This window comes from Lonchura striata, chromosome 16 (assembly GCF_046129695.1).
Source record: "Lonchura striata isolate bLonStr1 chromosome 16, bLonStr1.mat, whole genome shotgun sequence".
In the NCBI taxonomy this organism is placed as follows: Eukaryota; Metazoa; Chordata; class Aves; order Passeriformes; family Estrildidae; genus Lonchura; species Lonchura striata.
This window is the reverse complement of record NC_134618.1, coordinates 16,306,691-16,332,918: the sequence shown is the minus strand read 5'-3', so window position 1 is coordinate 16,332,918 and position 26,228 is coordinate 16,306,691. Positions and strand designations below refer to the sequence as shown.

Sequence of the window (26,228 nt, the reverse complement as noted above, 5' to 3'; positions counted from 1 at the left end):
TCCTGCAAAGGGCTCTCCTGCCACAGAACCCACAGGGATTGGCTCCACCATTGCAGGAAATGGGGCCAGAACTGCAATAAAAGGCTCCTGGATGTGCCAAGGAGCTCCTGGGACAACTCAGGCAAAGGCAAACCTAAAATTCTCCGTGAGGATCTGGCTAAATTATTAAATTTGAGCTGAAAACCAAAGGGATTTCACCCTGTTTTGGTCACCACCTTTAACCAGCAGCACAAAAAAAAAAAAAAATGCTGAATCTGGTATAGAGATGTGAATTAAGATCAGCAGTGAGAGATTCCATGGAAGTGGAGGAATCCATGCAGCCTCTGGAGCAGGGACACAGCCCCAGGGCAGCAGTGACCCCCTGACCCCACTGCCCCCTCAGCCTCCCCTACAAACACCACTGCAGCCAGATTCCTGGGATTTATCATCCCATTTATCCCTGTGTTTCCAGAATTTCAGCACAGTTGCATCCTGCTTTATTACAATGCTTTTATTGCTGTTCACACCCCTAAAATGTGAAAAGGATCCCGAAATGCATCCCAAAAATTCCCCTGTCTGCAGCATCACCTCCCAGCCTTTATCCATGCAACAGGCAGTCCTTTGTTCCTCCGTGGAGGGGAGTGTGCAACCCATCCTGCCCTATCCCAAAGGGAACTTTTCCTTCAGTGCAGGGTGCAAATAGAACCAAAGTGCCAGAGGAACAGCCAGGAATTCCAGAGGCTCCCCCAGAAACCCCCAGCCCCAACGGCTCCCATGGAGGTGACAGGTAAAATCCTGGAGGAAACACCAGACATCCAGGAGGAGTTAGGAACATCCTGGCTGGCAGTTAAACATCACTCCATGAGGTGATGTTGAGGCAATCCCACTAAAATCCTGGATTCTTGCCCAAAAAAAGGGCTCTGGCAGGAGCACAGGACAGGAAACCTGGATTCATCCCTGGAGGATAAAACAGGAGATGGTGCTGAGCCAGGAGTGAAGGAAATCCCTGCTCCCCTGGGTCACTCTTCAGTTATTCCAGCTTGGGAGGAGAGCGAGACCCAAAAATTCCTACAGGACACAAATTCAGACACTGAGCAGGGCAAAGGCAGGGATAAATGGGTTTAGACGTCCAGAGGGCAGGGTCAGATGGGATATTGGGCAGGAATTCCTGGCTGGCAGGGTGGCAGGCCCTGGCACAGATTCCCAGAGCTGCTGTGGCTGCCCCTGGGTCCCTGGCAGTGCCCAAGGCCAGGCTGGATGGAGCTTGGAGCCAGTTGGGACAGTGGAAGGTGTCCCTGCCTGTGGGGTGCAGGAATCTGGAGAGGCACCAGCAGCTGAACTTTAATCTCTGCACATCCCAAACCCAGCTCCTGTCTGCTCAGAAACCCAAAGTTTCATTCAGGAAAGTCAGGTCTGACCGGCTCTGAGACCTGCCTTTGATAGCTGTGCCTAAATTAGCCTTCCCCTTCTCCTGGCACAGCAGGGAGCTCCTGGAGCTCTCCCTGGCTCCCACTCCCTCCTGGCAATCCCTGTGCACTCAGAGAGTTCAGGTTCAATGCTCAAAGGAGGGGAAGGCTCCATCAGCTCTGTTTACCAACACAACTGCTGAGGAGCAGGGAAGGGAAGGCAGCTGGAGACCTCAGGACCCACCCTGCTCACAGGGAGCTCCTGCTGGAGCTGCTGGAATAACCCTTTGGGATGATTTTTAACAACTTAGAAGTGTGGCAGCTACACTAAAAATCATTAATGAGCAACAGAAAGAGCCCAAAACCATTCCCAACCTGTTCCTGCTTCTGGATTCCCACATCTGTGCTGGTGCTCCCAATCCTTCAGCTGAGATCAGAGCAGGACAAGGTCTCACATCACCTGCCAAGCTCCCACAGGCTGCTAAAATTGTAATTAACTCCTGGAATTAAAATATTCACCGTGGGGCCAAGGATAACACATTCCATGATTTCCACTGTGGGCTGCTCACAAAGTGCTCATGGCAACTCCTGCCCTAAGGATTTACCAACCCTGATGGATCCCACGTGGAGCAGGGCCACCTCCAAGGGGACACTCCTGCTCCTTCAGCGGGTGACAGGGATCAGGGAGGGGGTGTGGGATCCCAGCACATCCCTCTGGCTGCCCTGGCTGCTCCAGACCCTGGCACCAAGTCAAAAACACCTGTGGCTTCCATTTTAGCCCATGTTCTGCCAACTTTGTGTGAAGAATTACAAGCCACAAGGGTTTGAGTAGTGTGGTAGTTGAGTTAACACAGGGTGGAAAAGCAGAATTTTGGGGTTTTTAGAGTGGGATTCAAGGGGTCAAGATGCAGGGATTTGGGCGTGTCCTGACCTTCTCATCCTCCTCCTTGCCTCCATGCCTCGCTGTGCTGGTGACACTTTTCTGTTGGTTTAAGGACAGACACAGTGTCCAACAGAAATGACAGATATTGGCACGTTGTTGTACACGTGGCACAGGCAGTTTTTGGTGTAAAATGTGAACACCATGGACAACCTGCTGGACAGAGCTGGGCAGGTCAGAGAAAGAATGTTCTGGATAAGGGAAAATAAACAACTTTGAGAAGCCGACCCTGCACATTCAGATTTCTTTGGCTGCAGGGTTGGGAAATGAGGATTTTACATTCCTGGGGTCACCCCAACACCCAGACCCCGAGAAGGGGGCTCTGCACAGAGCCACCTCCATGGGGACACTGCTGCTCCTTCAGCAGGTGACAGGGATCAGGGAGGGGGTTCTGCCCCTCTGCCCTGCTCAGGTGAGACCCCACCTGCACGGGGAAGGACCTGGAGCTGCTGGAGCCAGTCCAGAGGAGGCTCCAGGATGGGCAGAGGGATGGAGCAGCTCTGCTGGGAGAGCTGGGAATGTTTTCCAGGAGAGGAGGAGCTCTGGGGTGACCTCAGTGTGGCCTTGCAGGATATTTTAGGGGCTCCAGCAGTTGCTGGCTGAGGACTCCCCACCCTCTCCTCTGCATGAGCAGGGGTGGCCTGACACCCTGGAGTTGTAAAAGCAGAGATATTCCTGGGGGAGGAGAGGGGTGGGGAAGGGATTTTGGTCCCAACACACCAGCAGTGAGGAATATTGCATGGGAGAAGAGCAGAACCAGCAGCAGGACTCCAGGAGTTCTCCTTTCCTAGGGAAGGGGAGGTCATGGAACCCATTGGCTCTGGGATAAGAAATCCTGCTCCCACCCAGTCCCAGCAAGCTTTAATTCCACGCCCTCAGCAGCTGATGGGAAACCCCAGCGCAGCTCTGGGGAAAGGTGGGCACTCCCTCAGCTCATCCCAGAATCCATAAATCCGTGGATGCACTGCAGACACTGCCCAGCCTGGGCTCCAGCCAGAGGGACCAGCATGGGTGGGAAATCCAATCTTGTCCTGGGCACGATCCCGCTCAGTCCTGCCACGTGTCCTGATGGATGCTGAGGCCAGAAAAGCCCTTCCAGTCACTGGGACTGAGAGGGAACAGGAGGGAGCTGATCCTTGGAAAACACAGATCAGTCAATTCCCGGGCAGGAGGAAGAGAAATGCCATTTTTAATAGAGATATTTCCACGATCTTGGCAAGGGCAGCAAGTCACAATCCCTATTTTCCGTGTAAATTGGTCAAGAGGGAAACGCCTCTGGAGAGAGCCTGGAGGAGTCAAAGCTTTTACCCTGGAATGGGGAATGACAGCAGGGTTGGCAAAAAGTTTTATTTCTTTGTCTTGAGCTATAGACTAGAAAACTTGGTTATAAAATTCCATAACTAGAAATCCCAGGAAGTGGAAGAAATGGGTCTGAAAATGGGAATACTCCTAAGGCTAGGAAGAGAAACCAATGTGACTCCACACAGGGATTTTGTAGATTCAAAATGATTAAAAATTTAAAATCCCAAATTAAAAAAAAAATAACAACAAAACCCAAAACAAACAGGAAAGGGTGTCCTGTTTTAAACTGGTGGGAAAAGGCTTCCTCCTGCTTTTATGTGGATTTTATCCCCAAAGTGGCCGTTTTTTGTTGCAGCACAAATGACATCATGCAGGAGATGACTGGATGGCTCCACACACGATTTTACTGATCTGGGGAGTTTTCAGGCTTGAAAGAGCTAATCCACCCCGAGTTCCCCTCCCAGCTTTTCTGGAGAATGCATTCCAAAAACGATAAGCAAATTATCTGACATTATATCTAATTACAGAAGCTCCTAATTACACCTCCCCGCTCGGAGGCAGCGGAGCGAACGCTGCGCTTCCCAGAACAGCAATTCCTGCCGTGCACAGTAAATCAGCTTGTGCTTGCCACTGATTTGAAACTTTAACCTATAAATTAAATTAATAAGAGACAAAGGCTTCTTTTGTGCATTCGCAAGCCTGTAGGATTTTAGAAATAATAGGACTGGAAAGTGATTTATATTCCAAGATTAAAGGTCAGTTTGGCGCACACGACTTCGGAGCAAAACACGGCAGAGGCTTCAAATTAACTCGTTCCTGCACCCCTCAACCCTGGATTGTTCTTTTTCCAGGGCTTGCTGTGAGAACTGGAGTACTCAGAAGATGGAAAAAAACCTGGAGAAATATGTGGGATTCTTCCTGGTCTCTGGCAAGGAAGGAAATGTGCCTGGGAATGGGCTCGGGCCTTCTGAGCTGATCACTGGAGTGACACAACCTGGGAGCTGCACTTCCACTCCATGTGTGTCCAACATGGAGAGGCTAAAACCACAGGGAATTCCATGGAGATGGCAGAAATTAACTGGAAATTGGAGATATGCAAATAAAGGGAAGGGATCGGCTATTTTTTTAAAGTTCTGCCCACGGTGGGATTTTCTCCTGGCCAGGTCTTGTTTTATTCTGGGGGAATAAAAATTTATAGCTGAGCTTAAAACTTTTGGTGACAACAAAAAAAATTATCATGGAATGTTTTGGGCTGGAAGGGGCCTTAAACTCAACCAGTTCCAACCCCAACACCTTCCACTGTCCCAGGCTGTTCCCAGCTCCATCCAGCCTGGCCTTGGACACCTCCAGGGATGGGGCAGCCACAGCTTCTCTGGAATCTGTGCCAGGAATGTCACCCAGAGAACTGGGATTGGTCATTACATTTATTCCAAAAAGAAAGTCCCAAAAAAGAGACTGGAGGAGGAGGAAAAGGAGGGACGTGCACCCCAATCCACCCCTGGGAATGCAGCTCCTCCAGCAGAACTGAGGCAAGGCACCTGGAACGAGGGAAAGTCCCCTAGAAACACGGAGAAAGGTGGGAATGGCTGGGGAAAATGACCCTCCTCAAACTGCACCTGCTGAGGAGGAGACCAGGAAAGAGAGGATTTAATGTCCCTAAAGAGATTCTTTAATGTCCCTAAAGAGATTCTTTAATGTCCCTAAGTGCCAGGAAGGATGAGAGGAAATGACTCTACTCATGGCTATGGGAATTAGTTCTAATCTTTGGGAGAATCCAGAGCCGGATACATTGGGATGAGGGCTCTGGGCAAGGTCTGGAGGCCCCAGACTGGAGGGTGAGGACCAAGACACCTTTGTAGAAATCAAAGAGCTGCCAACAACACCCCAGGAGGCTCCTGGGCCTTTCTGTGCCCTAAAGCATGAGGAAAAGCAGACCTGGTAAAAAAGTAAAAAAGTGGGGAGATCCCAGATTCCCAGAGCACCTGTGGCTGCCCCTGGATCCCTGGAAGTGTCCAAGGCCAGGCTGGAGCACCCTGGGATAGTGGAAGGGGTTTGGAACTGAATGGGCTTTAAGGTCCCTTCCAACCCAAACCATTCCATGTTTCTCCTAAAGATTGGAAATTGCTCTTCTGCCACTTCCCCCTCTCATTTCTGTCTTCCAGAAAGCATCAAAATTTCTCATCTTCCTTCTCTTTGTGCGTTTCTTGAAACACCCCATTAACAGGCTCAGAAATCCATAATTTCAATAATTGCCAGAGCCTTGCCTGTGTTATCTTCCGAGCTGCCAAACCTCCTGGGCCCTGCACGTTCCAGGAGCTGTGCACTTTTCCCCACAGCCCTGGGAGGCTCAGGGAGGAGATGGGATCCAACATTCCTGGCCCTGGAGCAGCCCAGGGAGGAGAAGAGCCACGGGCAGGGGCAGAGCTGGGGCAGTGGCTCTTGTGAGGATTAATCTGATTAGGATTGGAACAGAACAAATGCGTGGAGGGGGGAGGAAAAGGGAATATTTCAGGGAAGCGAGGAGGGTCCTGGGTGGTCTGCAAACGAGTTGGGAACAGTGGGAGAGTGTGAGGAAGAGATGAAATCCAATAGGTGTACAGGAAGCTTTCACCAGGCTTAAAACAAATCCGTAAGAAAAACAGCAAAGAATCCAGGAAGAGGAATTGTGTTACTGCTGGAAAGGGGATTGGCATATTCCCAACGCAGAGTGACTGACAGCTCTGCTGCTGATCCCACACCCAAACCCTCCCCGGGGCAAAAATGCCCCTGAAACCTTCACTGGTTTATCCTGCTGTGCTCTGGAGCTGCTGGGAGTCGTGGGAAGCTGAGAAGCCACGGGGGACACCAGTGGCAGGTGCCACCCACCTGCTCAGGTGGCCGAGGGGGAAGCCCAGGAGGCGTTTTTGGGCAAATACAGATGCTTTTGGTGAAGAAAACCACAGAGAGAAAAGCAGATCTGAAGTGCAGCAAAGAAAGGAATGAAATCCTGCCCCAGTCCTGGTGCTCCACTGCCCGTGGATCCACCCACGTCTGGGTGGGATCATCACTGGAACTTAGAATTTACTTGGAATTATGGAATGGTTTGGGTTGGAAGGGACCTTAAAGCTCCTCCAGTGCCACCCCTGCCATGGCAGGGACACTTCCCACCATCCCAGGCTGCTCCAGCCTGGCCTTGGACACTTCCAGAGATCCAGCCACAGCTGCCCTGGGAAATCCATCCCAGCCAGGAATTCCTTCCCAACACCCATCCAACCCTCTGGCAGTGGGCAGCATTCCCTGTGTCCTGGCACTCCATTGTGCCAGGATTCTCCTTTGGGAAGTTTCTCCCCCAGGACCTGCCTGCATCCCATCTCCCCCAGCAGCCCTGGCTCCCTGAATCCACACCAGCCAGGGCTGTTTCCTGAGCCTGATCTGCAGCTCCACTTTTTATTTTGATTAATTCTCTGACCACACACTCCTCCCTCTTTCTCCTGAATTCCCTACCAGGGTCCTGGTCCCCCTGGACACAAAACTGATGCTGATTTTGGGGTGTTGGGACTCCATTTCCCACCCGCCTGACAGATTTGGTGCTCCAGGAACACGAGGCTGATCCTGCTCCCACCAAAGCTGCTTCCCAAATAAAATGAAATATCCCCCAGCCCACCCCTGCATAAATCTGCTTTAGTTCTGCCTCAGGCTGGCGTTATTAATCACCCTCCTCCTTCCTTGGAGGGCAAAAAAAATTCCTTTCCACTTTTTAAACCCGGCCTAACTGGGCATCACTGTCAGTATTTATCATTCTGTCTCCTAAAACTACAACTCCACCAGGATGGCTACACTCCTGGGAATTCACTGGTCGGAGAGCTCAGCCCTCATTTTGCACTTCCAAACCCTGGGAATCCAGGACTCCTTCCCAGAGGGGCTCAGCTGGAAGCGATATCCTGAATTTCTGCCAGCAAACCCGACCTGTGCAAACCCAGCACGGCAGATCCTCCAAGCCAAGCCCAAATCCCACTCCAAAAGCATTTTTCCCTTTTTTTTTTTTCTTTTTCCCAAGTGATGGGCACCTTCAGAACAGCAGAGCCAAGCCAGCTTTGGGAATAACAAACCCTTCCAGCAAACTGCAATCGGAGATGCCCTGAATCCATGTCAGAAACCTGGGATTCATCTGGAAAGCTCTCCGAGATCCAGCTCTTCTTGCAGAGCCCCATACAAAGTCCAGACACGGCCTCACAAGCTTTTGATGTCCTGCTGACATTTATCTGCCAGTATTCTTGCTCCAAGCACTCACCCCATGATGGATCTCATTATTTCCTTGATCCCAGGCCAGCTCAGCCCTTGGCCCTTCCTCCAGCCTCACGGAACTCCCCAAAACCCAGCAGAGAGCCCCAAATCCTCAGCTTCCAATCCCCCCCAAGCAGCCCTTGGAGACACGGGAATGAAGACAAGTGGTTTTTGCAGTTCTGCCTCTGGAAAGGTCAGTTCTCAAAATTTCTGATTGTTGGAATTCAGGGCTTCCCTCTGGCTGCCCTGGAAGGTCTGGGACCCTTCAGGGGTCAGGAACCCATGGACAGAGATCACAGCCAGTGTCTCTCTACAGAGCCCCCAGAGACACTGGCTGTGATCTCTGTCCATGGAAAAGAGTTTTCAATCTTACAGGATCAATTACCAGCTCTGAGGGTTTGATATCAGTAATAATTAAGTGTGGCACAGGTGCAAAAGTAAAATTTTAGGATTCTAGATGAGGGGTCCAAAGGGGACAAGATGGAGGAAATTGGGTGTGCCTTGTCCTTTTTCTCCTTCTTCATGCCCTCCATGTCTCACTGTGGTGTTGGCATTTTTCTGTTGGTTCAGGCTGGGGACACACTGTCCAACGTAGGTGACAGATATTGGCACGTTATTGTAAATGCAGCCCAGGGAGTTTCTGGTATTGAATGTTTGTCACATCCCACTGAGGGCAGAGCCCCACACGCTGCCCTGCAGGACAGAGCTGGGCAGGGCAGCAGAACATGTGAGAGATCAACAGAATAAACAACCTGGAAACCAGCACAGACCAATTATGGCTTCTGCTTTGGCAGCGGGGCAGAAAAACAGAGACTTTCTACAATTTTGGGATCATCAACACCTCAGATTCCGACACCTGACCAAATGGAAAAGAAAAAAAACCACCAAAAAACCAAACCAGCTGTGTTCTTCCTTTGGTACCAGTCACCTTGACTCAAAGAGCAGTTTGCTTTTGCCCCTGGAGATGGAAATAAACTGCATTTATTGATATATAAAGGCAGAACTTTGCTCCCTCCTTGCTCTCCTTAGCCAGAACTCATCAACAGCAGCTTTGGTTCCTACACGATGCTCCATGGATATTTTCTAATATAATTGTTCAGGGTAATAATATAACAATAATAAAATTATCAATGGTAATAATAATAATTATTACCAACAAAATGATCCCCAAAATTATTTACTGCATTTCGTTAAATATAGGAAGGAATCCTAAATTTTGTGAGGGCTCTGAGGCCCTGGCACAAGTCCAAGCACTGTAAACTTACGATGCTCCATAAATATTTTCTAATATAATTATTCACGATAATAATATAATAATAATAAAATTATCAATGGTAATAATAATAATTATTATCAACAAAAAGATCCCCAAAATTGTTTACTGCATTTCATTAAATTTAGGAAGGAATCCTAAATTTTGTGAGGGTGCTGAGGCCCTGGCCCAGGTCCAAGCACTGTAAACTTATGATGCTCCATAAATATTTTCTAATATAATTATTCACTGTAATAATATAATTATTAATTGTAATAATAATTATTATTTCCAACAAAAAGATCCCCAAAATTATTTACTGCATTTCGTTAAATATAGGAAGGAATCGTAATTTTTGTGAGGGTGCTGAGGCCCTGGCACAGGTTCAAGCACTGTAAACTTACGATGCTCCATAAATATTTTATAATTATTAACGCTAATATTATAATAATGATGATTAATGGTAATAATAATAATTATTACCAACAAAAAGATCCCCAAAATTATTTACTGCATTTCACTAAATATAGGAAGGAATCCTAAATTTTGTGAGGGCTCTGAGGCCCTGGCACAGGTCCAAGCACTGTAAACTTACGATGCTCCATAAATACTTTATAATATAATTATTCACGGTAATAATAGAATAATAATAAAATTATCAATGCTAATAATAATTATTATTTTAAATATTATTATTTTTAATTATTATTATTAACAAAAAGATCCCCAAAATTATTTACATGGTGACTTCCTTTAATAATTATTGTTTTCTCTTTAATTCAGCACCACTTCCCTCATCTGAATTTGCAACTTCAGACTTTTCAGCAGGAAATCTGAGCACCTGCTTTCCCCTGCTAGGAGCATTTTCCCTTCCAGCCATGCAAACTGTTGGAACCAAGCCCACCCTGAGCCATCCGGCCTCATAAAAGCAGCTCATTTTCTGATTCATCCCAACAGATTGCTAAATATTATTTACTTTTCGTTTCATAATGGCTCGGAAAAAGCTGGATGAAAAGCTTAACGAGCTCTAATCCGGGGGAGAGGAGGGAGGAGAGGGATGGAGAGGCGGTTCAGGAGCACTTGGAGCTGCCTTATCGCCCTTATCAGCGCAGCTATCAGTCAGCAAGGCTTCATTAGGCACAAAAGCCACTGTGCTTCACCCAGGGCTCCTCCAGGAGAAGCACTCCCACAGGAGCAGGGACAGCCTGTCCCCCTCAGGAGTGCCTGTGCAGGGTCCTGGGCACAGAGCGAAGTTTTACTCGACACTTTGGGAGCGAAAAGGGAGCTGGGATGAAGCAGAATTCAGTGGGATCCTCCAGACTTTGCTGCTTTGTGGTGACCGACCCATCCCCAGCTCCTGCAGGAAGCAAAGCCTGGATCTCACTCCCAAACCCTGACCAAGATTTCTTGGGGTTTAGTTGGGATTTCCCTTTATCCCTCTGCCTCAGGAAATCAATTCAGCTTGGAAAAGACCTGTAAGGACGTCGAGTCCGAGCGCTGCCAGCAGCACCACGGTCACCACCAGCCCACGCCCTCAAGTGCCACATCCACCCGGGTTTGGGTCACCTCCAGGGATGGGGACTGTCACTGCCTTGGGCAGCCCTTCCAATGCCTGTCCAACCTTCTAGGGAAGGAATTTTCCCAAATATCCCATCTAAACCTCCCTGGCTCTGAGGCTGTTCCCTCTCCTCCTGTCCCTTGTGGCTGTCCCCACCTGCCAGGGAGTTGTGCAGAGCCAAAAATTCCGCCCTGATCCCCGTTCTCTGCAGGCTGAGCCCCTTTCCCAGCTCCCTCATCCCCTCCCTAGATGTGCTCCAGCCCCTCCACGTCCCTCTTTTCCTCGGACAGGTCAGTGAGGTCCCCAGGGCTGTGTCCAGCAGCTCGGCGTGGGTTCGGTGCCCAGCAGGGCTCCTGCCCCAGCAGCTGCTCCCACAGCTGCTCCCACCAGTTGGTGGCTGGATTTTCCAAGAAATCTGTCTGGAATTAAGCAGCAGCAGCAGCAGCAGGGCAGTTTGGCAGCCAGGAGGAAAAATGCATCACTGGATTGCATCCCACCCTGGTGGGACAGGAGAGACGAGACCACGCAGGACCTGCCCATCCCAAAACCCCTCTGATTCTCTGAACTCCTCTGCCAAAAGCTCCACCAGCATCCAAAGGCTCTTTCTGGAGTCAGAAATGTCCCTGTCCTGCCTGTGCCAGGAGATGTGGGCAGAGGGAGCTGGGCAGGGCTCTGGGATTTTCCAGCCTGGCTCGTACCCGAGGGGATTTGCTCTGCTGTGCCCGTGCCAGGCAGGCTGCACTCCCAGAAAAAGCTTGGAACGAGGCAAGAGTGAGGCCCTGGGGAGGAGGAGGTGCTCCCCCATCCCCATCCCCATCCTGCCTCACACCTGGTGCCTCCTAAGAGGGGTTGGAAAGCTGCTCCAGCCCACCTGGGAGATGTCCAGAAATGGCCTGGAGTGGTTCAGAACCTGCCAAGGCAGATTTTTCCCAGGGTGGCTGTGGGATGGAGCTCTTGGGCTCTGGGAATGATCCCTCTGGGGCAGGGGGACACGCTCAGGTGGGATGGATGTCCCTGGCACTGTGGGATCCATGCCAGAGGCTCCAATGGAAGCAGAATTCCAGCTCCAGCCTGCAATCCTTGCTCGTGGATTCGTCAAGCCTGCTGTCCACAGCAGATAAATCTGAATAATCCTGATGCCAAGCAGACCCGAGACCCAGAGCAGCTTCTCCCTGCAGCAGCTGCACCAGGAACAGCTTCCACTGAGGGAAAACTGCCTTTCACTGGCATTTCTTGCAGGGCAAAGAGCCCTCTAACCCCCAAGGAGGGACAAACAAACCCATGGATGGCAGATTCCAGGACTTCTCCTGCCAGGTGCTGCCCAGGTGTGTCCATTTGGATGGGGTGGTGTGGACACATGAAGCTCCAGCACACCACAGGGACTGGGATCCCATCCCACAACCACTCCAGGTGCAAACCACGTGCTCACCTCGGAGCCCCTGGCCTGGAGAGGACAGAGATCCATGGAGGAGGAGGCGAAATTCCCTGTTTGTGGTGTCTTGCCAAGCTGGGATTAGAGCTTGGGGCTCCTGGCACCCACAGGCACCTTTAATCCCCCAAGCCTCACCCCGGGCAGGTTCCACGAGCCAAAGCTGTACCTGGTGCTGCAGCAAAGTCTTCTCCAGCTCCAGCAGAGCCTGAATTCTCCCCCACTCTTCCTGGAGCCCATCTCCTCCTGAGGGACCCAGGAGGGTGAGGCTGGTAGGAAAATCCCTCTCCTGTGCCAACCACGCCATTCTCCTCTCGAAACCACACAGAGAGGAGGAGCAGAGCCCCAGCCAGGCTGGGATGAAGACCCCACACCCCAGAAGGGAAGGAGGAAGGGAAAATGACCCATTTAAGCACAACACCACTGGACTATCCCATCCACCATTCCTGACAAAAGTGGAAATGTGCTTTTCCACGGGCAGAGCTGCAGGTCCTACTACAAATAAATAGTCCAGGCAGGGATGGAGGCCATGTGTTTCCATTAATTCTCTTGGCACAGGAGACCTTGTAGATCTTGGATGCAGCTCGTGCTGGAGCAGGAGAGCTGGGGTGGCCAACATACATCTCAGCACAACCCATCTGGCCCAAATCCAGCCCTGACCTGCTCCAATCCCCACTTTTATCATCCTAATTACGAGCAGATTCCCAGCTCCCTCCCTCCCTCCCAGAGGAACCTTCAGCTCCCCCTTTTCTCCCTCCCTCTGGCTGAAATCAGCAGGTGAATCCCAGCCTTTAGGTATTTTCATTCCATTCTTGCTGGTGGACAAAGTTTGGCCTCTTTCATTTTCCTTTTCTCGCAGCCTCTTTGGTGGGGATTAAAATAATTGATATTGATAAGGAGATCTGCCCCCTGCCCCTGGTCCCAATTACTTGCACAGGCTGGGGATCCTGCCTCATGGACGGGACAGGAATGGTCTCAATTATCCCTCTGGGCTCCAGGACTGGTGCTGGGATTGATTTGGCAGAGTTGGGATTATTGGGGCCGATTGTTGTGGGCTGGGGTCAGCGCTGGAGCCGGCCGGGACTGCGTTTTCCCCAAGTGCTGCCAGGTGCCTGGAAAAGGGGAAAATTTCCTGCAGCCACTCCCATGTTCAGGATTAGAATGGCAGCACTGAAAGGGATTTTCATCCTGGGTTTTCCTGGGGGTGAAGTTGGATCCTTGGTGCCGTGCAAGAGCTGAGGAGCAGCAGCTTTTGGACGGGCCCAGCCCCACGCTGAGGGGGAAACCCCAGTGAAAGCAAATGAGAGTGATAAAAAAGGAGATTTAAAGCTGAGAAGGCCAACAAGAGCCTTTTGGACCTGCAAAACCTTATTTCATCAAGTAATGGAATTGTAAAGCTGGAAAAGCCCTTTAAGATCCTCAACAGCAGCGACACCAGCCACGTTCATCAGCACGTCCTCAAGGGCCACATCCACGTGGGTTTGGGTCACCTCCAGGGATGGGGACTCCAACACTGCCCTGGAGAGCCCCTCCAATGCCTGATCAGCTTTTTAGGGAAGGAATTTTCCCTAAATATCCAATCTAAGTCCCCCTGGCCCAGCCTGAGGCTGTTCCCTCTCCTCCTGTCCCCTGGGGATCCCCCCGGCTGTCCCCTCCTGGCAGGAGCTGTGCAGAGTCAGAAATTCCCCCAGATCCCCCTTTGCTCCAGGCTCAGCCCCTTCCCCAGCTCCTCCTCATCAGATTTGTATTCCCAAATATTTGGTGGCCACAGATCCCAGAGCAGAGACATTATAACTGGCAGTGGCTGAACCCAGGGAAGGGAATTTTCCTTCAGGACCATTCTCTTCACCAACCCAGAGCTTCTCACCCTGGGAACATCACTGGATGCAGCACTTTCCTTTTTACCACCATTTATATAAAACTCAAACGCAAAAATAGAGGCGAGGAGAGAAGGGGAGCAGAGCTTGCCTCTGTAAACAGAGAGGAGACGAACCCAGAGCCAGCAAAACCCCCAATTTATAATCAAAATGCAACATAATCACTGCAACAGATGTCAAAAAGATAAACCCAGGGAGTTCTGAGCTGCCAGGGATCTGCTCTGCACGTTGGAGAGTACAGGGATGCTCTGTTCCTCTCAAATGACCACTTCTTGGGGGATGTAAGCAGGAACAGCACCACCAAAAATCTCTTTTTTCTCTTCTCCTTTCCCTGCCCCGCAGCAGATTTACAAGTGGAAGTTCTCGGCAGAGCTCAGGTTTGCTCCTGGATCCATGACGGGGAGGGGAGGGAAGGAGAGAAATTGGTGTTTCAGGACTGTGGTTGGGAAAAACAGCATCACCCAGCTGGCACATGGACATGGCCTGGCTGCCAGAGGCTGGGATAAAGAGGGAAAACATGGAGAGCTGCCTGGCAGGAGAGGAAAGGTTGGGGGAAATTATTTTACAGAAGAAAAGCAGACCAGAGAAATGAGGTTTTGTGCGCACATCACTCACCTCGTAGTGATAATCCATGCACGTTAATTCTCTCCAGCAGCGATCTCCTCGGATTTTAATCAGCCCCTGGGGGGAAAAAAGGGCACAAATATTGTCACAATTATTTCATTTTACTCTGTTTTGTGTCTCAGGGTGCCAAGCTCGGTGGTTGAACTGCAGAGGTTGAATGAGACCCACGGCACATCCACAGCCTGGGTCCAGTTATGGTTCCCAAGGGAACACAATGGATCTGACTCATTCCACTGCCTGGTTACTGAAAACCTGACATAAATCCTTGTGGAATATGCCAAATTCCCCTTCCAGGGAGAAGCCTCGGCCACAGCTGAGCCTCTGCTCAGGTCTGAGCAGCACAGGGCTCCTGGCACAGCTTCCAGAATCCCTGGGAAGCAGCAAGAGGAAAAATCAGGCTCTGCCCCTGGGATAACAGAGAAAACCCAGCAAGATTCACAATTTTAACATCCAAACCCAACAGTTCCCTTCGGGCAAAGCCACCTCTGCTGGGAGCAGAGCCGTGGAGCTGGGCAGGGGGACACGGAGCAGGGACACAGAGATGCAATTAAAATAATTAGAGAAACAAAAGAGGAGCAGGGGAAGGAAGCTGCCAGCCCCAAACACAGCTGGCTGCACTGCTGACAGCTCTGCCCCACCTCAGGTTAGGGGCTGCACCAGCAGCTATCCCCTGCCCTGGGACAACGAGAGGGGAGATTTCCAAACCACTGGCTCCATTCCAGGGCTGGCAGCAATATTGGGATTGAATTTCTTTGCCTCAGAGATGAAGAGCAGAAAGGAATCAGTCGGCCAGAGCAGGAAAGACACCTGGGCAGGGATGGGCTGGAGCAGGAAGCCCAGCAATCAAGGCCGGCTTTGATGTCCGGGAGAGGTCCCTGATTAGGATCACAATATCCCAAATTGAGGAAAGCTTCACTAGTCAAAAGGTTGAAGCAGCTCTGTCATCTGCATACAATTAGGGGGTATTTGCCTACCTCTGACATTGCCCTGATTGTGCTGGTCCTGCCTTCCCCAGGAGAAAAACCCTGGGAGTTTCTGGGAGCATCCTGAGGCTTCCTGACATTGGCAGCAGGGAAGGGATCAGTGACCTTCCAGGGCTAAAATGTGAGCTCAGAGGAGGAGATTCCAGCATTTATGAATTCCATCTAAATTTCCCGGATTGGAACAGCTTGGAAGAGACCACAGTGGCTCCTCTGCTCCAACCTCCTCGCTCACACTAAAACAAATCTTCACTTGCAGCGTTAAATAAATTTCAACACGTTTGCAGCTCGGAAGAAATTCAAAATTCCAATTAAAAACTCTCCAAAACTGTCCAGACCTCAGCAATATCCAGGAATATCCAGTTCCCAGGGCTGTGTGTCTGTCTGACAGCTGAGAGCACAGGGCAGAGCAGAGTTTATCAACTCCTGCCTGGCAGAAGACGGATGCAAAGCGACATCACCCCGCGTTTCTGGGATGGCAAAGCAGTTTTATCTCCAGGGATTTACTCAGCACATCCCCTCCATCCCTCTGGAGCAGGGACAAGACACCCTGACTGTCAGCAGCCACTCCACCCTCCCCTCCCCAGCCTGTCCTGCCCTCCAAGCTTTTCTAAAATTACAGATCCGGCGATAGCATCTCCCGGGATGTGCTGCAGCCCCAGCCCTGGCAGGGCCAGGACACACGGAGGAAGCTCTGTGCAGGAATGCTGGAATATTAAAACAGGACAGTTATCTTGATGACCTTCCCTCCTCCTTTTCCCTGCTATCAAGCTCTGTTATCCAGCAGGGATAATTAAAACTGCAATTAAAACAAGGATGGGGAAAAGCAGCGCTCTGAAAATCCCGATTTTCCCTGCAATGACTCACTCGGGCAGTTCATCCTTTTTTGTTTACTAGAAAGCTTTCGAGCAGGGAAGTCTTCATATCAAAGATGTTTTGCAGCATAAAAAAACTCCCACTCTCATCATTAGGGGGATTTCAAGTCAGCTTTACCCTGAGCCGTCTTCGAGGCCACTTCACTCCCACACTGATACCTGAGTTTTCCCGTTTTCCCAAGGATTTGGACCAAAAAAATCTCGGTGCTCTGAGGCTTCAGCTCTGCTGAGGAGAGGCAGGAAAGGAGAAGGAGAATCCCAGAACCCTGGAGCTGCTGGGGCTGGCAAAGATCTCCGAGCAGCAGGCACGGCACATCCCGGGGACTGCCGGAAATCGGGAACTTTTCAGGAATACAAATTCAATCTGAGCTCAAGGCGAGCGACCAGGTGGCCGAGTGAACCAGCAGAGGCCCTTTCACCTCCGTGGCCCCGCTCTGAATCCAGGATTATTAAATTCCCACCGCTGGCTGCTCGGGGACACGGGGTCGGGCACCGGTGGCACTCCGGCTCCTCGGGATAATGAGAGCTCCTGCCTCGGGAAGGGGCACCTCGAGGTCCTTGTCACAGGAATTTACAGCAGGAGGAGCAGAAAATGTTGCCCCTGGATCGAATTAAGCTCCAGAATGAAATATGGGCTCGATTCCTTCCTGCCCTGCCAGGTTTGCTCCCTCCAGGGCACGAGCTCGGGGCACGATGGGGATGCAGCACCTGCTGGGACCTGGAAAACCCCAAACTCCAGCTCCGCTCATTAATTAAGGGGAATTAAATCCAGCAGCATTCCTCACAAAATAACATTTGGGATTTTTTTTTTTTTTTTTAAGATTTACTTTAATGCTGGATAATAAAATTCCTGGGTTTAAGCACTTGCCCCCACACACCAGCCCTGCTCTGGAATACAGAATAAAACGATCCCAAAGCAGAGGAAGCGTTCCCATATTTACAGAATGGCAGCAAACAGAATCCAGGGGGATCCAGGGGGGATCCAGCCCCCACCTGGAGGGAGGGAAGACCAAATCCTGCCCTTTCATCTCCCCGTGCTGGCTGTGCCCGGCTGTGCCCCTTCCAGGCTGCGCTGCTCGGGTGATTCAGAGGGAAAAAAAGCCAGAATAATTAAAATGTCACTCAAGCCCTAAGCCCATATGAGTCACTGTTCCAAAAAATATCTGAAAAATTCCTTCAGGAGTGGGGGATAATTATATTCCTCCCTATCTATTGATTTTTCTCTACAATGCAGATGTCAGATTTTCCACGGCTTTTTTTTTTTTTCCTTTTTCTCCTCTTTTTTTTTCTTTTTTTTCTTTTTTTTTTTTTTTTCCCTGGAGTGAGTGTCAAGGAGGAACAAAGCACTTCTTTGAGACTTTTTCAGCCCAAAATTAATTCTGAAAAAAAATGGTACAGACAGGCCAATAGCACGGGAAGCTGAGCAAAAGCTTGGTGACTCAAGCTATGTCTGCAAAATTCCCTATTGATCCCGGCTCCAGAGGGAAGGGTGGGGAATGGGGCACCCACGTTACAAATTTAGTCAAATTAAAGACCTTCCTCTATCTTTGTTGTACAAAAGATGGGCAAAAACCCACCCCAAATTCCCAACTAAATTCTAGATTTTCATTTTGCTCCTGCTATAAATAAGGAAAGCTCTCAGGGAAAATCCCAGCTCGGTGCACTTCCCACCTCTGCTACCCACAGGAAAAGTGGTTTCACCATCTCTGTGAAGCCAAACCCTCACCAGGGTATTCTGAGATAAATTTAGACCCTGGTTTGTGGGAAAAGGAGCTTCCCAAGGTGAAATCTAAAAATAAAACCTTTTCAGGATTATAGGCCAGGGCTGGAAGAGGCTCCTGGAGAACCTAAATCCGAGGAACCCAACGAGACCAACTTCAGCTGTGTTGGAATCTGAGGTGTTGATGATCCCAAAATTGTAGAAAGTCTCTGTCTGTCAGCCCCACTACCAAAGAAGCCATCATTGGTCTGTGCTGGTTTCCAGGTTGTTTATTCTGTTTTTCTCTCACATGTTCTGCTGCCCTGCCCAGCTCTGTCCTGCAGGGCAGCGTGTGGGGCTCTGCCCTCAGTGGGATGTGACAAACATTCAATACCAGAAACTCCCTGGGCTGCATTTACAATAACGTGCCAATATCTATCACCTACGTTGGACAGTGTGTCCCCAGCCTGAACCAACAGAAAAATGCCAACACCACAGTGAGACATGGAGGGCATGAAGAAGGAGAAAAAGGACAAGGCACACCCAATTTCCTCCAGCTTGTCCCCTTTGGACCCCTCATCTAGAATCCTAAAATTTTACTTTTGCACCCGTGCCACACTTAATTATTACTGATATCAAACCCTCAGAGCTGGTAATTGATCCTGTAAGATTGAAAACTCTTTTCCATGGACAGAGATCACAGCCAGTGTCTCTGGGGGCTCTGTAGAGAGACACTGTCTGTGATCTCTGTCCATGGGTCCCAGGGCAGCCAGAGGGAAGCCCTGGATCCCCAGAAGCTGGCGGTACAAAACTCCCTCAGAGCCCCAGGACCCCAAACCTTCCCCATCTCCCTCCCTGCTGATGGATCCAGGTCCATGGAGGATGAGCAGGATCCCAGGATTTCTGCTCTGCAGGGAATGTCCCACAGGGAGCAGGTGACACAGGTACAGCTGTGACAGCAGCAAGCCACAGCTGAGAACCAGAGCTGCTCCCACCTGAATTCAGATTCCTGCTGCTCCTCCCACAGGAACAACAGGATGCTCCATGCCTGGAAGGCTTTGAGGCCAGGCTGGAAGGGGCTTGGAGCAATCTGGGATGGTGGGAGGTGTCCCTGCCCACCCCAAACCATGCCAGGATCCTGCTGTGATCCAGGTGAGCAAACCCCACCTGCCTGCTGGTCACAGAGGGGTCTGAGATGGCCCCAGGAGCTCAGGTGAAACCCTCAGGTGAAACCCTCAGGTGTGGCAGGCACATTTCTCTCCCTCACAGGATTTTTCATAGAGGTGCACAGAGAGAAATTAAAGAAAAAACAATTTCTATTTCTGCTCCTTGTTTTTCCCATGTGGAATGTGTTTGGAGAATTGTTTCCCTGGGGTGATGCTTGGTTGGATTCTGGTGAGGATTGTTTGAGCCTGGTGGCCAATCCAATCCAATCCAATCCAATCCAATCCAATCCAATCCAATCCAATCCAACCCAACCCAATCCAACCCACCTGGGGCTGGGCTCTCAGAGAGGGTCACGAGTTGTGTTAAGAGTCAGAGAAAGTAGTTTGTAGTTCTAGCATCTCCCTTTTTATATAGAATATTGATGTATTTTAGCATAGTTATAATAAAGAAATCATTCAGCCTTTTGAATTAAGTCAGACATCAGCATTTCTTCCCATTGGGTTCGTCTGCATTTACAACCCCCAGGAGCCCAGGTGAAACCCCCAGGAGCTCTGGGGAAACCTCCAGGAGCTCCCGTGGAACTCTCAGGAGCTCCTGTGGAACCCCCCAGGAGTTGTGGTGGACCTCCAGGAGCTCTGGTGAAATCCCCAGGAGCTGTGGTGGACCTCCAGGAGCTCCTGTGGAATCCCCAGGAGCTGTGGTGGACCTCCAGGAGCTCCTGTGGAACCCCCAGGAGCTGTGGTGGACCTCCAGGAACTGTGGTGGACCTCCAGGAGCTCAGGTGAAACCCCCAGGAGCTGTGGTGGACCTCCAGGAGCTCCCGTGACCCTGCACAAAGCCAACCCAGAGCCACCACGACCACAGAGCCCCGCAGGGGCGCAAACCCTGCAGGAGAACTCCCTGAGGTTGCCTTTGCTTCCCTTGGACTCGCTGCTGCTCCCCTGCCTCAGCCGCCCCAAAAAGCCCCTCCGAGAAGCCCCCGGCACATCTGGGGGCTCTGCAGGAGCAGGGGGTGGAAGGGAGCCTGCAGAACCCTTGGCACTGGCGGCTCCTGCCTCTTGCAGCCACCGGGAACAACAAGGGCCGCTGCCAAGGGCCATAACCAGAGCCACGGAGAGAGATCAGAGGCACAAAGGAGGTTGCTAAGGAGTCAAGTGTGGGATCCCTGCAGAGAGGAGGAGGCTGCAGCTGGGACGGCAAAGGTCAGAACATCGCAGACATCATTTTCCAAAAATTCCCATGAAGGGCCGGCGCGGGAGCCGGGAGCTGGCCCCGCCGTGCTCGCCGAGGAATAATGAGGAAGAGGCAGCGAAGAAAGCTCCCTTTCTTCCCTCCTACCCACGCTAATGCAATAAAACAAATTAGAATAATTAGTCTCCATCCATTTCAGGGCCATGATGCCCAGGATGGGGGCACGCCTGTCACTGAGCTGACATCTACATCCGCCGGGTTCTGCTGCTGCTCCCCGGCGTCGCCCCCATTCCAACTTTGATTTGCTTCCATCTTCCTGCAGGCATCCAGATTTCTGTTTGCTTCAAAGTCTTCCTTATTTTTTTTTGCCAGAAAGTTCATCTCCCTTCTTAGCTAATCTCAGCCCCACCCTTTCCAGTAACCTTTCAAATGCCACCCACGTCCTGACACTTTTAACAGCCTCCAAGAGAAAACAAAACAAGGAGCACCAAGAGTTTTTGCACGAACCTCGAGGTTCTGAAAGGATTTGCTGCAGTGGGTTAAAAGAAATATTTTTTAACGGCAAAGAAAATTCAGAACTGTTTAAAAACATATTAAATATCAAGTGATGTATAAATGATCTGGAAGGAATTGATCCTATTTTTTTGTGTGTGTGTGAAGACATCTCGGAGAAAGAGGGACAAATCCACAGGAAAAAATAGTGATAATTTAAGGGGGAAATAATTTATTATTATAATTCTTTCTGGACTATTTTTTTTTCCCCAAAACTGTCACTTTAAATGATCCTTTCTCCTCCTGCAAAGGGGGAAAATATCTCTTGTGTAGATTAGAGACAGCAAAAGATCGAAATTATTTTCTACGCCTCTGCCTGCCAAAAGCTGCTCCCAGCTCCTCTGTTCTGCAGCCACTTCTGAGGATGTTCCTGATCAGCTCAGGGGGCTGAGCCTGGATTTGGGAAGGGGGGACCACTCTGACAGAAAGGGAAATCTGGGAAGTGGGAAAAAAAATAGAAATTTTGTTTACAGGAAGCAAAGCAAGGGGAGGCACGGCCAAGTTACAAATCCCAAGTGGAAAAGATGCACTTGGGTTTCCCAAAAATTCCTTAAATTCCCCAAAACTCCCCCTAAATTCCTCCTCAGCACCTCGTGCATGATGTGAGGAGGAGCAGAGGGAGCAGCTCCTGGGAAGGGCTCTCCAAGCTGGGAGGATAAAAGGGAAGAAATCCCTTCCTGAGGGACCCATCCAAATCCTGCAACGCTTCAAAGGGCACCACACGGAGAAGGTGTGGAGGGCACTGCACACAGGGCAGATTGCTACAGAAAAAGACATTTCTCTTAAAAAGAATAAAATTATCAGAACACAGCTAGTAAAGGATCTCGTTCCTGGGACAAACCCAAAGTTTGGGATTGGCCTCGCGGCCCCAGGACCCATCTGGACACAGACCCCAGAGTCCTCCCAGCCCCAACACCTGCAGCGGCCAGGCAGAGATTGGCAGCTTTAAATCTGAATTTCCTTGCTTTGGGCACTTCTAAATTAAAGTGGTAATGTGCTTTAAATCCCGTTTCCCTGGTTTTTCACTCCGCTCTTCAATCCTTTCCTGCAGAAACTAATCAAGATGTCTCAGACTCACCCTCACTGCTCCACCACCTTCCCTGCTAACTCATTCCATATGGCTGGGATGCTCTGCAAGGCTCAGCTCCACCTTCATCTCCTGTTTATTCCCACTTTTCCAGCCTGCTGGTGCACCCCCGGTGCTCAAAGCTCCCCCATCTCTTATTAATTAGATAATTATCCCTGTTCCTGTGGCTGCCCCACCCCTGGGAGGGTCCAAGGCCAGGTTGGATCACCTGTGACAGTGGAAGGGCTGGAACCGGATGAGTTTTAAGATCCTTTTCCAAGCCAAACCATTCCAGGGTGATATTCCTTGTGCAGATCATCATCAAGTGGGCACAAGTGAGCCAGGGGTGCTTTGGATAATGGGCACATCCCAGCAGGGCTGAGAGATCCAGGGAAGTGCTGATGGACACTGACCAAGCACCCAGGATCCAGCCCGAGCTCCCACCCCAGGGTCAGCCAGGGAATGCTGCTCCTGCAACCAGAACAGCCCAGAGACATCAGGAGAAGCCCCCCAGCACTGCCCCTCGCCCACTGCAGGGCTGGAGGATGAACCTGCTGCCCCAGGGCTCTTCCCAAACCTCCCGAGATCCCATTCCCGTCTTCCCATCCCTTTCCCTGTGCTCCTGCAGCTTCCAGGTGTGCTCAGCGCTGCTGCAGTTGTAGGCAGGTGCTGCTGACAACCAAATTCTCACATTTCTGAGCTCCCACAACGCCCCTCAGCCCCTGCACGGATGAAGAAACAGAAATTCTCTTTTGTGGTTTACTTGAACAATCCCTGAGGACTTTCAGGGCACAAGGAGCTGCTCCAGGCTTTCCTCAGGATGCTGTTGGCAATTCATCAGCTCCAATCCAGCCCTGGGCAGGAATTTGGGCTCTCACCTGCAGCAGGGAATTCCCCAGAATGTATGGGCTCCGTGAAGTTGTCATCTACTCTCAGGCCTTGCAGGAAAAACCCAGGACTAACATTTGCTGAATGGGGTTTTAGCCACAAGTTGTGTTTTTGATGGAGAGCTCCTGAGCAAGGCTGCTGCCCAAAAAAACCCCGAAAATGCAGCAGAAACTGTTCCACCTGGGAGGGAAAGCCTCACCTTGGAAGCACAGGATGGGGATTCAATCAGAAGCTGCCCAAAAAGCTCCAGGCAGAGCTGGCACCAGTGGGAATCCACAAAATTCAGGGAGATGCTGGCCCAGGGAAGAACAGCTCCAACCAATCCCTTTTTTGGGAATCAGGGGTTATTAAATTCTGCACTTTGGCAAAAGGGCTCCCTCAGGACCCCCAGCCTGCAGCAAGGGGCTGGGAGAAGGGGCTGACACCACCCAAACCCACCCAGCACCGGGGGAATGGAGCAGCTGGAAAAGCAGCTCTGGCTGCTGCATGGAGAATTTGTGTTTGCTGGAGAGAGGGGCAAGGCTTGGAGAGCACAGCAGAGACCCCAGGAAGCTGCAGGTGACAAAACACCTCAGTGCCACCAAGCCAAGGACCCTGCTGGCAGTGGGGCTGCTCCTCTTGGGAAGTCCCTGTGGTTTGGATGACACAAAATCACAGAATTATCCGGACTGGAAGAGACCTCCAGGACCACCCACGTCCCCAAGTGCCACATCCAATGTCTCAAACACTTCCATGGTGACTTAACCACCTCCCTGGAAAATTCATTCCAATGCTGACCATTCCTTTAGATAAGAAAGAAATAATTCTAATATTTAATCTGACCCTCCTGGTGCAAGTTGAGGCTGTGGCCTCTCATCCCTTTGCCTGAGAGTGGCAGCAGTCTCAGCACACACCTCTCTGCCTCCCACCTCGTGCCTCTGATGGCATCACAAACCCACACTTTGCATCTTCCAAGCCTCAGGAAATCCGAGTGACAGAGAGTCACAAACAAAATGATGAAGCCATCAAACCAGCGAGCTCTTCAGAGGGAAAGCAGCCCTGCAAATGTGTGTTTGCATCACTCGCTGCTGGCTCACACAAAGAGCCCCTATTCTGTGGCACGTTCCTGGGAAGCACCCCTCTTTACATCCTGCTCTAATGGGTGATTAGGAACATCAAACATATAGATTGAATCACGTAATTATGCCTTTTAAAAAGGCAGCAATATTTGAGCTCAGCCCAGCACTCGCTGCCAATCAAACCCCGGCAGCAGCGCCTGCCTGAGCTCCTCGCCTCCCACCACAGCTGGGATTATCCCAGTGCTCCCTAGACAAGCCCAGCCAGCTCCTGTGCACAGCACACCAAGGTCTGGACGTGATTTTTTTTTGGGGGGGAGGAGGTTTAGCCTGGAGACAGCAAAACTGCCTAATCATGAAATGGTTTGTGCTGGAAGAGACCTTAAAGATCGTCCCGATCCAACCTTTCCTCCAACATCCTCCTCCAAATCCAGACCAGCTTTGCTCAGTGCAAAGTCCCAGCGTGTCAGAGCTCCACGTGGAGGAAGATCCCAAATATCAGACACTGAGTGAAGGGGAAAGGGGCTGACAACGGAAATCTGATCTCTGTCCATGGAAAAGAGTTTTCAATCTTACAGGATGAATTACCAGCTCTGAGTGTTTGATATCAGTAATAATTAAGTGTGGCACAGGTGCAAAAGTAAAATTTTAGGATTCTAGACGAGGGGTCCCAAGGGGACAAGCTGGAGGAAATTGGGTGTGTCTTGTCCTTTTTCTCCTTCTTCATGCCCTCCATGTCTCACTGTGGTGTTGGCATTTTTCTGTTGGTTCAGGCTGGGGACACACTGTCCAACGTAGGTGACAGATATTGGCACGTTCTTGTAAATCCAGCCCAGGGAGTTTCTGGTATTTAATGTTTGTCACATCCCACTGAGGGCAGAGCCCCACACGCTGCCCTGCAGGACAGAGCTGGGCAGGGCAGCAGAACATGTGAGAGATAAACAGAATAAACAACCTGGAAACCAGCACAGACCAATTATGGCTTCTGCTTTGGCAGGGGGCTGACAGACAGAGACTTTCCACAATTTTGGGATCATCAATACCTCAGATTCTGACAAATTCCCACTCACCGCTCCCAGCATGATCCTGAAAATCAGCCAGCGGAAGCTCCAGATGACAATTCTGGAAGGAGGAGAGCCCTGGGGCAGGCGGGACAGGGTCCAGAGGGGGCACAGGAATATTCCCAGGAATCCTGTCTCCAGGAGCTGTGATTCCCATCCTGCAGGGCCAACGAGAAATGAAGAAGGAAATAATTATGGTGAGAGTGCTGGAAGTTATCCTGGAATTAAATTTAAATGGAAGGATTAAAATAAATAAACCACCTTGAATGCTTTTTAAGGTTAATTTGGGGGAAATCGGGCACCAGCGTCCCTAAAACACATCCCACACGGGGGGGATTCAGGGGTTTGAAGCTTTGGGGTTGTGTTGTTCTTCTCCAAGCACAAGCTGCATTAAAGGGGGAATTTTATAAAAATTAATAATTTCTATGAAACAGATAAAATGAGATTAAGGTGCCCTGGGAAGTGGCATGGGACAACCAAGCAGTGCCACTGATTCCTGCAGTCATGGATGGATCCAGTGCCATGGGCTGGGCTGGATTTTTGCCAAAATGGGGCAGTTTCAGCTTCAAAAAACAGTGATTAAGATCCCATTAGGTCTTTTCATCAACATTCAGTGCGATGAGAAGCTCGTAATTTTAATCACAAAAAAAAATATCAAAATGGGACCAGAATTGTCATCGGACCACTGGATTTTACACATCCCTGGATTTAACCAAATTACCCTGGACTGAGCTCAAAGCAGAGCCTTGGGATCCCACCATGAACCATTCCCTGGATCCTCTGGAGCAGACAGACTCCACCTGATCCATGCAAATCTGTATTTTGCATTTTCTCCTCCATCCCAGCCTATAAATATTGGAATGATTATTCCGAGAGAGGCAGAACACGCAGCTCTGTTTTGACAGGTGAAGTCCAACCCTCACCACGCCTGGAAGCACCAATTTATCCCTGCCAAAACTGAATTGCTGCAGCTTTGTGCCACCTTCAATTATTCTGATTCTCAAATATTTCTGTGTGGTAGAATTGTACTCCGTAACCATTAAAAAAAAACAAAACAAAACAAA

General features: G+C 50.3%; 1 protein-coding gene across 1 annotated transcript in view; it reads right to left on the bottom strand.

The window, feature by feature from the left end:
• Positions 1–26,228, bottom strand: part of LMF1 (lipase maturation factor 1) — a 151,840-nt gene that overhangs the window by 75,590 nt on the left and 50,022 nt on the right. Inside the window, exons 4-5 of the mRNA XM_021550378.3 lie at positions 25,174–25,322; positions 14,622–14,687 (exon numbers count right to left, since the gene is read on the bottom strand). Of these exons, the coding sequence (XP_021406053.3) occupies positions 14,622–14,687; positions 25,174–25,322 (215 nt within the window). The remainder of the gene's footprint in view (positions 1–14,621; positions 14,688–25,173; positions 25,323–26,228) is intronic.